Source organism: Numenius arquata, chromosome 14 (genome assembly GCF_964106895.1).
Source record: "Numenius arquata chromosome 14, bNumArq3.hap1.1, whole genome shotgun sequence".
NCBI lineage: Eukaryota > Metazoa > Chordata > Aves > Charadriiformes > Scolopacidae > Numenius > Numenius arquata.
The window spans coordinates 17,251,193-17,265,692 of record NC_133589.1 but is presented as its reverse complement, the minus strand read 5'-3'; the positions used below and the strand labels follow the sequence as shown (position 1 = coordinate 17,265,692).

The 14,500-nt window shown below is 55.9% G+C and overlaps 1 protein-coding gene across 1 annotated transcript in view; it reads right to left on the bottom strand.

The window, feature by feature from the left end:
- WDR90 (WD repeat domain 90) overlaps positions 1 to 13,294 on the bottom strand; it is a 35,772-nt gene extending 22,478 nt beyond the window's left edge. Inside the window, exons 1-16 of the mRNA XM_074158358.1 lie at positions 13,043 to 13,294; positions 12,774 to 12,950; positions 12,377 to 12,515; positions 11,821 to 11,991; positions 10,207 to 10,330; positions 9,331 to 9,398; positions 9,142 to 9,236; positions 7,428 to 7,637; positions 6,727 to 6,795; positions 5,065 to 5,175; positions 4,840 to 4,985; positions 4,487 to 4,544; positions 2,717 to 2,835; positions 2,378 to 2,539; positions 1,334 to 1,452; positions 77 to 193 (exon numbers count right to left, since the gene is read on the bottom strand). Coding sequence (XP_074014459.1) covers positions 77 to 193; positions 1,334 to 1,452; positions 2,378 to 2,539; positions 2,717 to 2,835; positions 4,487 to 4,544; positions 4,840 to 4,985; positions 5,065 to 5,175; positions 6,727 to 6,795; positions 7,428 to 7,637; positions 9,142 to 9,236; positions 9,331 to 9,398; positions 10,207 to 10,330; positions 11,821 to 11,991; positions 12,377 to 12,515; positions 12,774 to 12,950; positions 13,043 to 13,294 — 2,137 coding nt within the window. The remainder of the gene's footprint in view (positions 1 to 76; positions 194 to 1,333; positions 1,453 to 2,377; positions 2,540 to 2,716; positions 2,836 to 4,486; positions 4,545 to 4,839; positions 4,986 to 5,064; positions 5,176 to 6,726; positions 6,796 to 7,427; positions 7,638 to 9,141; positions 9,237 to 9,330; positions 9,399 to 10,206; positions 10,331 to 11,820; positions 11,992 to 12,376; positions 12,516 to 12,773; positions 12,951 to 13,042) is intronic.
- Positions 13,295 to 14,500: the final 1,206 nt, after the last annotated feature.

Here is a 14,500-nt window from a genome sequence, read left to right as displayed (position 1 = left end):
AGTAGAGCTCTGGCATCACAGCAGCAGGTTGATGGGAGAGGTAGAGCTCAGAAGAACCAGTCCCAGCTCTACTCACCCGCCTCCAAGAGAACAGCCGAGAAGTCCAGTGGCCACAGCCGCAGGTAGCCATCTTCTGAACCCGTGGCACAGAAGGTTGAAGAGAAGCTAATACTGTTTATAGCGATGCCGGGGCCTGAAAACCCAAAAAACAACACAAGTGCCTTGTACACTTGAAACTAGAAAACACAAACTGAGGGTTCCCCCATCCAAGAGCTGAGTCCAACGGTTCCACAAGCAGCTGAAGTCTCAGATGATGCCAGGAGTCCCATGGTGAGTGACAATATAGGCTGAAGAGTCTCAACTTGCTCTTCTCAGGACTCAAAACACCTTCAGCCCCCATCCCTTTCCACCCCTCCGCTTCACCATCGCACGACTCCGCTTACTCTCGCCAGGCACAGAAAATTCTTACCACTATTCAAGCCCTGCCGTACTTTCGACTTAACAGGATCTTGTGGCAAGGGATTTCCTAGATTAACTGCCTGAGATACAAACCCCTTTCATTTCCACATCTCAAATCCTCTCTGCAGCGTAGTGAGAAGGGAGAGAGAATACAGACCTACAGAAACCGGGATTTTTTGATTCAGGTATAAAGGCAAAGCACTGGAGGAGCCAGCACTGCTACCGGGAGGACGCTCAAGGACATTGTTTCATCTCCTCTTGGGCGTTTTCTCGCCCATGAAGTGAGAACCAGAGCTCCATACCTCTCAAAGGGGCATGTTCTGGATTAATTAGCTCAATTTGCCAAAGCAAACGATGCCATTATGTTTTAAAATATCAGAGCAAATCACACTTGAAAGTGAATTCTTCCTGCTGTTAAAATTAATGGAAGAGCTGAAAGCTGTACTACTTAGTACACAGCAACAAAGGTTTCCCAAACACTCTGCACAGGCTGGATAACGCAAAAAAATCCCCAAATTCATCTTTTTCGTTGGTCTGCTTAGTTCTTTTTCCATCTCTCCATTAAGATTCCCATCAGCAAATTAAGACCTTGTTTCATGTTTCTAAAAGTAGTGTTTCTCTGAAAGTGCAATCAGCGTTTCAAATGCTAAAATTCTTTCTTAAAATGATACTTTGCTGCACTACGGAAGATTATTTGCGGTGCTTAAGAGGCAACTAGCTAGCAATGATCTATCTAATCAACCCAAAATAATCCTTAGCGGTAGGTAAAGAGCTGCTTTATTCTACCAGGGGTTGGTTTGAATTAATCTGTGACCCCGAGGATGGTGGAGGTGCTGCCTGGTTGGTGTCATCCCTGCCTGCAGACCCCTCCTACCTGCCCTGTCCTGCCGCGGGCAGCCCCGGGGCTCTGCGGGCAGAAGCCGCCGCACGCTCCTCACGCAGACATTCTTGTAGTCCACCTCCAGGACGTGGCCGCTTTTGCTGCAGACAAAGCTGGGAAGGAGAGAACCAGCAGGGTTACGAGGAGCTGCGATGGCGTGATTTAATAAAAACCCAGCTTGATTTACCCGTTAAACTCTTTGCCGGATGGAAAGCAATTCTGCTTCACAGTAACGAGGTGTCCAAGGGCACCTTTCCACGCGCCACCCTACAAACCTACAACCGAGTCAGAGCTTCCCGTTTTATTTCTCGTCCCTTTGAAACATTATTTAGCAAAAGAGGTAAAAGCTCGGCAGAGACTTTAGAAAGAAACCTCTCTCTGCCACAGGACACACAGCCCCAGGGCAGGCAGGGCCAGCTGAGCTGATGGCTCTGCCTTTATGGACCAGGATGTGGTAGCAACAAAGGTCTGGCTTTGATGATTAAAATAAAATAACAAAAAAAGTGTGTGTCTGTCTATAAGCAAGAGCATTACAGAATCACAAAATGGTTTGGGTTGGAAGGGATCTTAAAGAACATCCCGTCCCACTCCCTGCCCTGGGCAGGGACACCTCCCACCACACCAGGTTGCTCCAAGCCCCCTCCAACCTGGCCTTGAACCCCTCCAGGGATGGGGCAGCCACAGCTTCTCTGGGCAACCTGGGCCAGGCTCTCACCACCCTCACACCAAAGAAGTTCTTCCCCACATCTCATCTCCATCTCCCCTCTTTCAGTGTCAAACCCTTCCCCCTCCTCCTAGGGCTCCCCTCCCTCATCCAGAGTCCCTCCCCAGCTTTCCTGGAGCCCCTTGAGGGACTGGAAGGGGCTCTAAGGTCTCCCCGGAGCCTTCTCTTCTCCAGGCTGAACCCCCCCAACTCTCTCAGCCTGTCCTCCCAGCAGAGGGGCTCCAGCCCTCCCAGCATCTCCTCTGGCTAAAGGCAGCTGTAGAGCTCCCTCCCAGCAGCCTGTCCCAGGGACGGGTGACGGTGGAGCCCCTTACAGCGTGCGTTCCTCCGGCTCCCGCTCGGCCGTGTGTCCCTCCTCGAAGGCCAGGTCGGTGAACTCCAGGGAATGGTACTCGCCCAGATTGATGGGACAGGAGCGCAGGGCTCCGCTCCGCACTCGCCACAGCCTGATGTTGTCTCGGCCGCACGACACCATCCTGTCCAGGGTGAGACTGCGTGAGGACCAGGGCAAGACCCTCCAAGCCCTGCTGAAAGGTCAGTGCCCTAAGGGCTACCATGAGAACAGGAATGGCAACTAGATGGCTGCAGCACCACAATTAACCCCGCAGCCGTGCCAGAACCAATGCTTTTGATTTATTTTCTTTGCACGCTACCTGGTATCATCAAAAAGAGCAATCTTCAAGGCCTGGATGTCCACATCCGTGTGTGCTTTGGCCAGCACAGCCACCTCTCCACCACGGGTCACCTGAGCAGCCTTCCACACCACCACCATCTGAAGAGAGAAAGCACGATGGCAGAGCTGCTCAAAGGTGGAAAACTTGGCAGAAAAAGAGCTTTTCATCGCAGCAGCTCAGCAGCTGCACGCACGGGAGCCTGCCCCCGAGCTGGGCACAAAGTACCGATAACAGAGTTGGGGAAAAAAAACCCCTCTTGCACAGCGGGTTTAGGACAGTCCAACAGCTTTGCAAAGCTTAATGGCAGTGTATTTGTCTGGCATCCTTAATTATACGTTCTAAATCCCAGGGCTGCCTGGCAACGGGCCTCAGACTTGGAAAGAAAATCCACAAAGGAGTGGGAACTCTCTCTGCCAAGATCTAAGAGCTGTACCGGGGCTGGGTTGGTCCATAAGAGCTGGAGGTAGCCCGTGTCCGGCTGCACCGGCTCTCACAGCCCTTTGCTCCGATGCAGGTTTGAGTTCTCTCAGTGCACATCACGAGGGGCAAGAGAACCCAACCCTTTCCCCAAAGGAAAGGAGGAGATGGGTGAAGAAACGCAGGTGATTTGCTGCTCTGCGTTTCAGAACAGTGTAAAAAACAGACCCAGCATCACCTCGGACGTCCCATCACCACAGAGGTCCCACCAGCCCAGGAGAGATCATAGAATCATAGAATCATCTGGGCCGGAAGGGATCTTCAAAGGTCATCTAGTCCGACACCCCCCCTGCAGTCAGCGGGGACACCCCCAACTAGACCAGGTTGCTCCTGGCCCATGGATGCTCCTGGCCCATGGATGCTCCTGGCCAGCTCCTCAGCTTCTCCCATCCTGCTCTCCCCCTGCTGATCCCCCCTCCCCAGTTCCAGCTCACCATCATGGACCACTGCCACATGCCAGGAAAAAAAACAGAGCGCTGTTTGTTTTTTTCCCGCAGGCAGCACGCAATTAGTGATGGCACAGCTAATTGCTGGTGGTTGCCAATAAGGGATCAGGGAATGAAAACAGTTCCACTCATAAAGCAAAACCCCCCAGTCTCATGAAACAATTGTATTTTTGACTGCTACACGTGGAATCTGCGTCACCCCCGAACCTCCATCAGTGGGTGGCAGCTTCAGTGCCCAGCAGCACTGCCCGAGATGCTCAGAACTGAAAGATTAAACCTCACATCTTGCCCTAAACGCTATAAAAAAAGGGGGTTGGGGGGCTCTAGTCAGTGCTGAGCCTCCCAATTCAATCCTCTTCCCTCCACCACGTAATTGCGAGCCTTCCAGCTCCAAATACCACACGAACACGTGTCACCCTCAGCCCGGTGGCCCAGAACGGCTGCGGAGGCGGGAGACATCGCTGTGTGTGAGCCTGCGGCGATCCCCGCAGTGCGCAGGCGGAATCACACAGCAGGGACCACACCAGGGACAGAAACAGCCCCAAAGCTCAACCCGAGCAGGTCTCTCGGGCCGATTCCCAAAGGATTTTTTCGTTTGCTCGCAGCCAAGGATCGTGGAAGAGAACGCTCGCAGGCATCGGGTAGGAGGAAAGTATTTTCTAAGCAGCTAATGAGAAAGGGATGTCCCTCTGACTACAGCGAAGAATGTGTCTAAGAAAGCCCAGAGCAGAGGTTTGATTGCAAAATAACTCTGTCATCTGGAGAACAGCCACCTCGTATTGCTTCTTAGCAGGGAAAACTCCAAAACCCAACTTTTGTTTCTCACCGTTTTGCCGTGCCCGTCCTTTCCGACCCCGCACAGAACGGCTCCGCTGTAGGAAAAGCTGCAAGAAGAGACCACCTGGTGAAAGGCAGCTCCTTCTACCCCGAGCACATCTCAGTGGGGGATAAAGGGAGACGAATCCAGGGTGTGGGCAGACAAGAAGACCCAAGGGATAAGCCCAGGAGGGAGCTGGCAGCGTATCGGCTGTTCTGGGCCAGGTCCCAGCAGGTCTTGGTGATAAACACGGGAGGGCTGAAGGAGACCTATAATTCACCCCTGGTTTATCACGCGTGAAGCTGCCGAGCTGCAAGACATAACCCACCAGCACCCATCCCTGCGCCCAGGCCGAAACCCACCTCAGGGAGAAGAGGGAGCGGACGTGGGTTTTAAACAGGGAGAGGCAGGTGCCTGTCGAGAAGTCCCAGAGACGCACCACGCTCAGGGGACCAGCCTGGGCGGAAGCCAGCAAGGTGCTGTCCCCGTTGAAGGCCAGCGCCGACACCTGCGGGAAGCGCCGGGTTGGAGGCTCTGGAGGAGAGCTAGGAGCAGGGGATACATCTGGGATACGCGGATAAGCTCACCTTATCCGTGTGGCCAATGAAGAACCTCTGCTCTCCGGTCTGGATCTGCAGGATGACTATAACGGCGTGACAGGGGTAGACCACCGCAGCGTTGTTCCGAGTCCACAGCGCCTGAAGGATGGGAATGAGAGGGCTGCAGATCCTCCAGAGGTCCCAGGCTGGACCTGCAGAGATTTCTTCACCAGGAGATGTGCTGCAGGTGTGCAGGTGAGAGGATGCTCTTCCATACAGGTACTCTTCCAACTCACAAAGGAAAAACAATAGCCCAGCCAACATCCTACTTAATTCAGTGGATTTACCGTACCGATCATCTCTACTACACGAGCAGCAGATACATGGAAAATCATGCTATTGGGAGAGCCTTGAACCGGCTGAACCAAAACGGCACTTTCTTTACCCCAACACAGACCGCAAGTTGGGTTCCTGCAAGGCACAGCACCCCACGGAAACAATCCAAAACACAGCCCTTCCTTTCCAGACTCCTACCAAGTGGCTCTAATTTTAACATGCTAAAAAGTATCATGCTGATGATACCAAACCGGGAGGGGTGGCTGACACCCCAGAGGGCCGTGCTGCCATCCAGCAAGACCTGGACAGGCTGGAGAGCCGGGCAAGGAAGAACCTCATGAGGTTCAACAGGGAAAAGTGTAGGGTCCTGCACCTGGGGAAGAAGAATGTCAGGCACCAATACAGGTTAGGCGTGGACCTGCTGGAGACAAGTTCTGAAGAGAAAGATCTGGGGGTCCTGGTAGACAGCAAAATGACAATGAGCAAGCAGTGTGCTCTTGTGGCCAGGAAGGCCAACGGAATCCTGGGCTGCATAGGGAAGAGTGTGGCCAGTAGGTCGAGGGAAGTCATTCTCCCCCTCTACTCTGCACTGGTGAGGCCACAACTGGAATAGTGCGTCCAGTTCTGGGCTCCCCAATTCAAGAGGGATAGGGAACTACTGGAAAGAGTCCAGCGAAGGGCAACGAGGATGATTCAAGGATTGGAGCATCTCCCTTATGAGGAAAGGCTGAGAGAGCTGGGACTCTTTAGCCTGGAGAAGAGAAGGCTGAGGGGAGACCTTATCAATGCTTATAAGTATCTGAAGGGTGGGTTGAAGGAGGAGGGAGCCAGACTCTTTTCAGTGGTTGCCAGTGAGAGGACGAGGGGCAACGGGCACAAGTTGGAACACAGGAGGTTCCACTCAAATATGAGAAGAAACTTCTTCACAGTGAGGGTGCCAGAGCCCTGGAACAGGCTGCCCAGGGAGGGTGTGGAGTCCCCTTCTCTGGAGATTTTCAAGACCCGCCTGGATGCAGCCTTGAGTAACGTGCTCTGACATGCTCTGGGCAATCCTGCTTCAGCAGGGGAGTTGGACTGGATGATCTCCCTGGATGATTTAGAGTTGGTCCCTTCCAACTCTAAAAATTCAGTGAAATTCAGTGAAAATGCAGAAGCCATGAGATCTAAAAGGCTCCCATAATTTCCAATTCACCATCATTACAGCAGAAGGCCCATGCACAAATATAAGCTCGTGCCCATCTGCTTTGGGGTCCTTTTCCCCATCAAGAATTGCAGAAAAGGTGACACTCAGCTGCCTTTAATGCCTCTACAAAAAAAAAAAATAAATTAATCTGTGATCACACGTGAATTCCCCAAACCATCCGAGTTACTGACCCATCTGGTGCTGCAGCCTCCAAAGCCAATAATCATTCTCAGCTTCAGGATGGGATCTGGTAAGAACGTCTGGAAAAAAAACCAAACCCAACAGACAGCACTGTCACACCCAGAGCAGGACTGAGGTCCCCTGACCATGGGACCCTCCGTCCCCATTGCTCCTTTCTCGCTAAAGCACAGAGGCAGCTTTGGCTTCTCTCCTGTTAAGAGGATGGTTTTGAAGTATTTAACAGGGGAGAAGTCAAACCTGGAAGGAAGGAGGAGCTGGGGTTTCCCAGTGTTCGGCAGCTCTTCCACCCAGGCTGGGGGTTACATCCAGCCCTTCCCAGCACCCCGGTGATGCCCAGAGAGCGGTGGCCGCTGCAGGAAGGGCTGTCCTCTTACCCTGCAGGCAGAAGATCTCCCGCTGGATGACACGCCTGGTCCAGGGCCCTTTCTGCACGTGCTCTGGACAAATTAATAAACATACATTATTAGCTTAAGGTCAGTGCATTCAAACACAGGGTGCCTCTTTCAAGGCAGGTAAGAAGCCAATGGGAAGAACTGCTGGTCAGAAAAACTAACGGCAGCAGAAGGACTCCATAGGATTAACAGAAACTCCAGCCCAAAGCTTGCGTTCCCTCTGCTGGGCTCACAAACATCAGCCCTAAGCGTCCCAAAGCCACCCTCGGGTGGCGGTGAGCCCTCCGTGCTTCACCCACCTCCTCTGAGCCGCTGTGGACGGCTCGGGGGGTTCGCTCGCTCCTCTGGTGAGCGTACACGTGGATGCCACCGTCACTGACTGCCGGTGACGGCCCGGCGTCCCCCGCGCTGTGTGGTCTCTGGTTCTTCTTCAGTTCCTGGTCCCCACCTGGAGCCATCAGGTGAACCTCAGGGATGCTTTTCGTAATCACAGGACACCGACGCGGCATCTGAGAAAGAGCAAAGCCTCAGGCAGAGATCAGTCCTCCTCCCACCACAAGGGCAGAGACAAGGAGACACCGAGTCTCTCCTGAGTGACTCTTGAGCGCTACAAGCAAGGATGAAGCAACACGGAGGGAGAGCAGCCCTCTTGGTACATAGCCTGGCCACGTACCAGCCAGTCTCCCTATGTCCCCAGAGCTGTCCTTGCAGAATTCACCTCCTCCAGACAGCACAGCAGAGCCCCAGGAGAGATCCAGCCCTGCTGGAGAAGAGCTGCCCTCTCCACACTAAGCAGAGGAAGCCAAAAGCCAGCCAGTTCGGTGCATCCCAGTTAAGAATCACAGAACTGTAGGTGACTGTACAACAATCACAGGGTTGTAGGTCTCCAGGAACCTCTGGAGAACATCTAGTCCAACCCCCTGCCAGAGCAGGGTCACCCAAAGCAGGTCACACAGGAACGTGTCCAGGCGGGTTTTGAACACCTTCAGAAAAGGAGACTCCACCACCTCTCTGGGCAGCCTCTTCCAGGGCTCTGCCACCCTCAAAGCAAAGAAGTTCCTCCTCACGTTGGGATGGAATTTCCCATGTTCCAGTTTGTGCCCGTTGCCCCTTGTCCTGTCACCGGGCACCACTGAGAAGAGTCTGGCCCCATCCTCTTGCCCCCTGCCCTTTAGCTATTGCTCAGCATCGATGAGATCCCCTCTCAGTCTGTTCTTCTCCAGCTGAACAGCCCCAGGGCTCTCAGCCTTTCCTCGGCAGAGAGATGCTCCAGTCCCTGAGCGTTTTCATAGCCTTTGCCAGACTCTCTCCAGCAGTTCCCTGTCCTTCTCAAACTGGGGAGACCAGAACCGGACCCAGTGCTCCAGCTGTGGCCTCACCAGGGCAGAGCAGAGGGGGAGGATGACCTTCCTCAACCTGCTGGCCACGCTCTTTTTAATGCCACCCAGGAGACCATTGGCCTTCTCGGCCAAGAACAGCAAAGTGGTCCTGCTCCTCATTTCCCCCCTCTCCACAGCACGAGAGGGATAGATTGCCCCAGTCCCTCTCCCAAAGCCCATCACCACGGTGTCTGGTAAGCCAGTCTGGGCACCAGCTCCTGCATCACCACTGGCAGGGAAGGAGAAACCAGGGGTGAGGGCAGCTGCCCACAGTCCCAGCAATGGGGCCTCCACACACCGCCCTGCTCCCTAAGGGCACCCCATCAAGTTCTTTAGTCTCCAGCCCTCATTTCCTATCTCTAATTTGAAGACACAACTATTTTACGAGAGATTACGAGGCACTTGGCCTTTATCTTGTCTCTGCTCCGTGCTGGGTCAGACTGAACCATCCAGGTCATTAACTCCGGGTCAACAGACCATGCCCACATCCAGGGTCTGACCTGCCCTGATCACCTGTAAATGACAACGAGCAGCTTCTGCGTCCTAAATAAAGGCACTCAAAGGCAAAACACGGGGGAAAACTCTGTGGGAGACAGAAAGGAAGAAGTTGCAGCCTCCTCCGCCATGCACTTACAGCTTTGGGACTGGTGATCTGATGGACGAGGGACAGGCGGTCACGGACTGCTTTGGTGAGCATCACTGGCTGGGGGTCCTCCGAGACTTGGCCACCTGGGTGACACAAGAAGCGGGTCAGGCCCTTCTGGAAACCCAGGGCCCCCACCTGGGGTGGCACAGCCTGGGCTGCTGTCCCCAACCTTCCCACCTGCCGCAGGAGCGGGACAGCTCTTCTGGATGGAGTCATACGGCAGCTCGGACCCCTCCGATGGGAACCTGAGCAAAAGCAGAGCAAGGAGCCACGTCATCGGGCAACCGGGAATCTCACGTGGTAACTCACTGCCTGGCACAAAAGCCTCTTCGCTGTCTCCTGTAAGATCCCCCCTTTTGCCCTCTCCTCCCCCAAATATAGGGGTACTGAGAGAGAGGACGGGTGTTAATGCCAGGCACGGCAGTGCTCTACAGCCTTTTTTCTGCCCCAAAACATAGAATCATAGAATGGTTAGAGTTGGAAGAGACCTTCCAACCCCCTTCCAACCTTTGAGTTCCAACCCCTCTGCCCTGGGCAGGGACACCTCCCACCACACCAGGTTGCTCCAAGCCCCCTCCAACCTGGCCTTGAACCCCTCCAGGGATGGGGCAGCCACAGCTTCTCTGGGCAACCTGGGCCAGGCTCTCACCACCCTCACAGCAAAGAAGTTCTTCCCCACATCTCATCTCAATCTCCCCTCTTTCAGTTTATTCTTTTACCATTATTGTTATTATTTTCCTTTTCCGTTATTGTTCTATTAAACTGCCTTTACCTCAATCCATGAGGTTTTTTGTCCTTTTCCCTTTCCCCTCCTTTTCTCCCCCACCCTTCTGGGGGGAAGGAGGGATGAGCCGGCTGGGGTTAAACCACGACAGTCAGCAATTAAGCTCAGACCAGGGTAGATGTTTTAACGACGCCTAAATGCTGCAGTTGGGATGACCAAAATGTCTCTGCTTGAGCCCCCGGGTTTGTTCGGATCCGTCATTCCTTAAACTGCCTTTCCCAGGGGAACGGGGTGGTCTCTGGATCGGTGGGTTCAGGCACAAGCCGTACCTGATGTAGTCGTAGAGATCGTGCCATTTCTCTCCTTTGGGGACAGGGAAAGCCATTTCCCGGGGCATGGGAGCCACCCCGCGACAGGCCAGGTCAGCTCGCCGGGCCTCGGAGAAGGTCACACCTGGCAGCAGGGAGATGAAGATAAAGAGAGTGAGTTCTCCTCCAAGCCCCGTGGAGCTGACTGAAGTCACCCGGGCACAAACCCCTTCCCCTCTTTGAGAACACCTGAAACGCAAAGATTACAAACCCCGAGGGCTGGAACAAACCAACACACCTTTGCACAGGAATATTCCCAAAACTCTCAACCACCAAAAAAGACCCACGAGCATAAATCCTTGGTATGAAGTTATAAATCCCCCAGGCCCGAGATTCACTTAGTTTCCCATTCAGTGAATCAGCAGTTTCACGTGACGTGCGTTAAGGCTCTTTTCTCATTTTCTTGTCTTCCCTCCTTCATGAAAGTCCTCAAGACGTAACGAGTTTCAGGAATCTTGAAAGCAACACCTCTGGCTTCCTCCTCACTTGATGCTCTCCAGCTGGGCCAGCGAGTTGGGGCAGATTTCCAGCCCCCCCAAAAAAAAAAAAAGGCAGAAAACAAAGGTTTTGACCAAAGTATCTCTGCCACACTGAGCAGGTGGATAAAAAAAGTACGTTGGAAGATTTCTGAGACAAAAAAAAAAACACCCCACAGGCTCTTCCGGCAGATCAAAGCACAGGCCTCAGAAATGAGGCTTGGTAACACCTTTTTTTCCCCGAAAAAAGATTTTCTAACCTTGGTGAGATATTTCACTGTGCTCTTATAATTCAGTTTTACAGCTGGAAAATGAGAGGACGCTTTCCTCCAAAGGTCAGGAGATTGTATTCACCTACACACATGGAAACTTAACATTGTTCCAAGTTTCTGCTTCCTGTCCCACTGTGACAGTGACAGCAGCCCCGTGCCCTGCCAGGGCTAACAGCCCTGCTGGCATCCCATCTGCACATCATAGGATGGTTTGGGTTGGAAGGGACCTTAAAGCCCATCCAGTGCCACCCCCTGCCCTGGGCAGGGACACCTCCCACCACACCAGGTTGCTCCAAGCCCCCTCCAACCTGGCCTTGAACCCCTCCAGGGATGGGGCAGCCACAGCTTCTCTGGGCAACCTGGGCCAGGCTCTCACCACCCTCACACCAAAGTTCTTCCCCACATCTCATCTCCATCTCCCCTCTTTCAGTGTCAAACCCTTCCCCCTCCTCCTAGGGCTCCCCTCCCTCATCCAGAGTCCCTCCCCAGCTTTCCTGGAGCCCCTTGAGGGACTGGAAGGGGCTCGAAGGTCTCCCCGGAGCCTTCTCTTCTCCAGGCTGAACCCCCCCAACTCTCTCAGCCTGTCCTCCCAGCAGAGGGGCTCCAGCCCTCCCAGCATCTCCGTGGCCTCCTCTGGCCCCGCTCCAACAGCTCCATGCCCTTCCTGTGCTGAGGACTCCAGAGCTGGACGCAGTGCTCCAGGTGGTGTCTCGCAATAGTGGAGTAGAGGGGGAGAAAAGCCACTTTAAACCCTCCGCGGGTTCCATTCAGGCTGAGTTGAAGTGACAAGAGAAAGCAGAGGCCACCCCGAGGTCTCAGCTCCTCACCTGGGTCGAACACCAAGTCGCTGGTGCAGAGGTTTTTCACCAGCAGGTTGGAGCAGAGCTTGATGCCCTTCAGGTGGCTGTACCGGCGGCTGAGGTAGAGGGAGAGGACGGAGGGGAGATCCAGCACCAGGCAGGTCCAGCGGGTGTCAGCGGGGGCAGCTCCCACGAGATCTGGGGAGGAGAAGGGACAGTGGCAAGAGAGAAGATGTCAAAAGCCGCTACAGATCTTAGACCTTGAAGAAAGGGAGACGCAAGATTAAGGCGGTTAAGTCAAAAGTCTTTCCCAGGCAAGATTCCCACCAGGCTTGGAAGCTGGTGCCTCCATGGACTCGATCCCACCTGACACCACACCCCACTGCTCGGGAAAATGGGGACGGGGGACACCCCTCCCAGGAGCTGCAGCTCCGACCTTCCAGCTGCTGAGGGTCTCCTGCTCGGGACCACCACCCTTCGCCCTCCTTGAGCACATCGAGTCAACTTCTGAACTCAATTTAGGTTCTAACACTTTGTTTCAGTGATGTTGTGCCAGCCCAGCGGCCTCACGTGTGCTCCTCACCGCGCCTGGCCGTCCTGGCCACGCTGTCACACACCGAGCCTTCGGCTGCTCCGAAGAGGAAGGGGAACTGCAGCCAAGTGGCTGTAGATTTGAACTCCTTGAAGAGGGTGGAGAAAGAGATGCGAACCACCCGGTTTTCCTGAGAAGACAAGACACACACAGCGCTTTAGTCACCCTGGTGGCTTCGGCAGGGAAATGCCACAGAGGAGAAGACACTTGCTCATGTCTCATGTCTCACATCCCCTGTCCCCAGTAGAGATGCCACCAGGATGGAAACCACCTCCAATCCAGGGCAACCCACAAGAAGCAATAAAGACCAGCTGCACCCCCCAGTGGCCTTCAATCAGGCCACGATGCTAACGAGGATGGTTTAACGAGGCTGCCCCATGTCACATACCTCAGTGACGACATCCAGGTGGACAACGAAGTGCTTGTGGGGCATGGGCCTGAAGAGCAGGTAGAGGTAACGCCCCGCCAGCCCCAGCGACTGCGTCCCCGTCCGGGGCAGCTGCAGGTAGTTGCTGGCGGGGACGGAGCCCCGGATCCGGTAAACGGTTCCCTTCAGCTTCGCATCCTGCCAAAACCACGGAAAGGGGTGACGGGGGGGTCAGCGCTGCCCGCCTGTGGCCGGTGCCCCCCACCCCGTGGTGCCGGTGTCCCCGTTACCGTGAGGGTGGCCACGTCCCCCTCCCTGGCAGAGCGTTTCCACTCCTCCACGCGGAAGTGCTTGAAGACGTTCAGGTAGGGACGCTGCCAGGCTGCCGGTACCGGGAGCGGTGGGGGGACGGTACCCCCACCCGGACGCCCCCCTTTACTCCCTGTACCAGGGACCCCATTGATACAGCCATGTCCCGAGGTCCCCTGCCCTGGTGGCACCCCGTTATCTCTGTGTCCCCCCAGCCCTGGTGTTGCCCCCATGCCCTGAGGCTGGTGATGCCCCCAGTACCCCCGTGCCTCCAGCCCCCCACCCTGGCCCAGTGACACCCCCGTTACCCCCGTGCTCCAAGTCCCCCCAACGCTGGTGTCACCCCCGCATCTGGTGACATCGCTGTTACTCCCATGCTCCGAGTCCTCCGTGCCCAGTGATGCTCCCGTTACCCCTGTGCTCCAAACACCCCCATGCCCCGGGCCCCCCTGTCCCGGTGACACCCTCGTTACCCCCGTGCTTTGAGTCCCCCCCAGCCCCAGTGTTGCCCCAGGTACCACCGTGCTCCGAGCACCCCCGTCCCCGCAGTCCCCCCACCAGCCCCAATGGTGCCCCAGGTATCTCCATGCTCCAAGTCGCCCTGGTCCCGGTATCTCCCCCGAGCCCGGTGACACCCCCATTACCCCTGTGCCCCAAACCCCCCAAGGCCGGTGACACCCCCGATACCCCGTGCCCCAAACCCCCCAAGGCCGGTGATGCCCCCGTTACCCCCGTGCTCCGAACACCCCCCTGTGCTCCGAGTCCTCCGTGCCCGGTGACACCCCCGTTCCCCCTGTGATCTGAACCCCCCCATCCCCGGAGTCCCCCCACCAGCTCCGGTGACACCCCCGATACCCCGGTGCCCCGAACCCCCAAGGCCGGTGACACCCCCGTTCCCCCCGTGATCCGAGTCCTCCGTGCCCGGTGACACCCCCGATACCCCCGTGATCCGAGCCCCTCCCATCCCCGGAGTCCCCCCACCAGCTCCGGCGACACCCCCGTTAACTCCGTGTCCTGAACACCTGAGACCGATGACACCCCCGATGCCCCGTGCCCCGAACCCCCCCAAGGCCAGTGATACCCCCGTTACCCCCGTGCTCCGAACACCCCCCCGTGATCCGAGTCCTCCGTGTCCGGTGACACACCCGTTCCCCCCGTGCTCCGAGCCCCCCCCCATCCCCGGAGTCCCCCCACCAGCTCCGGTGACACCCCCGATACCCCGGTGCCCCGAACCCCCAAGGCCGGTGACACCCCCGTTCCCCCGTGATCCGAGTCCTCCGTGCCCGGTGACACCCCCGTTCCCCCCGTGATCCGAGCCCCCCCCCATCCCCGGAGTCCCCCCACCAGCTCCGGCGACACCCCCGTTAACTCCGTGTCCTGAACACCTGAGACCGATGACACCCCCGATGCCCCGTGCCCCGAACCCCCCCAAGGCCGGT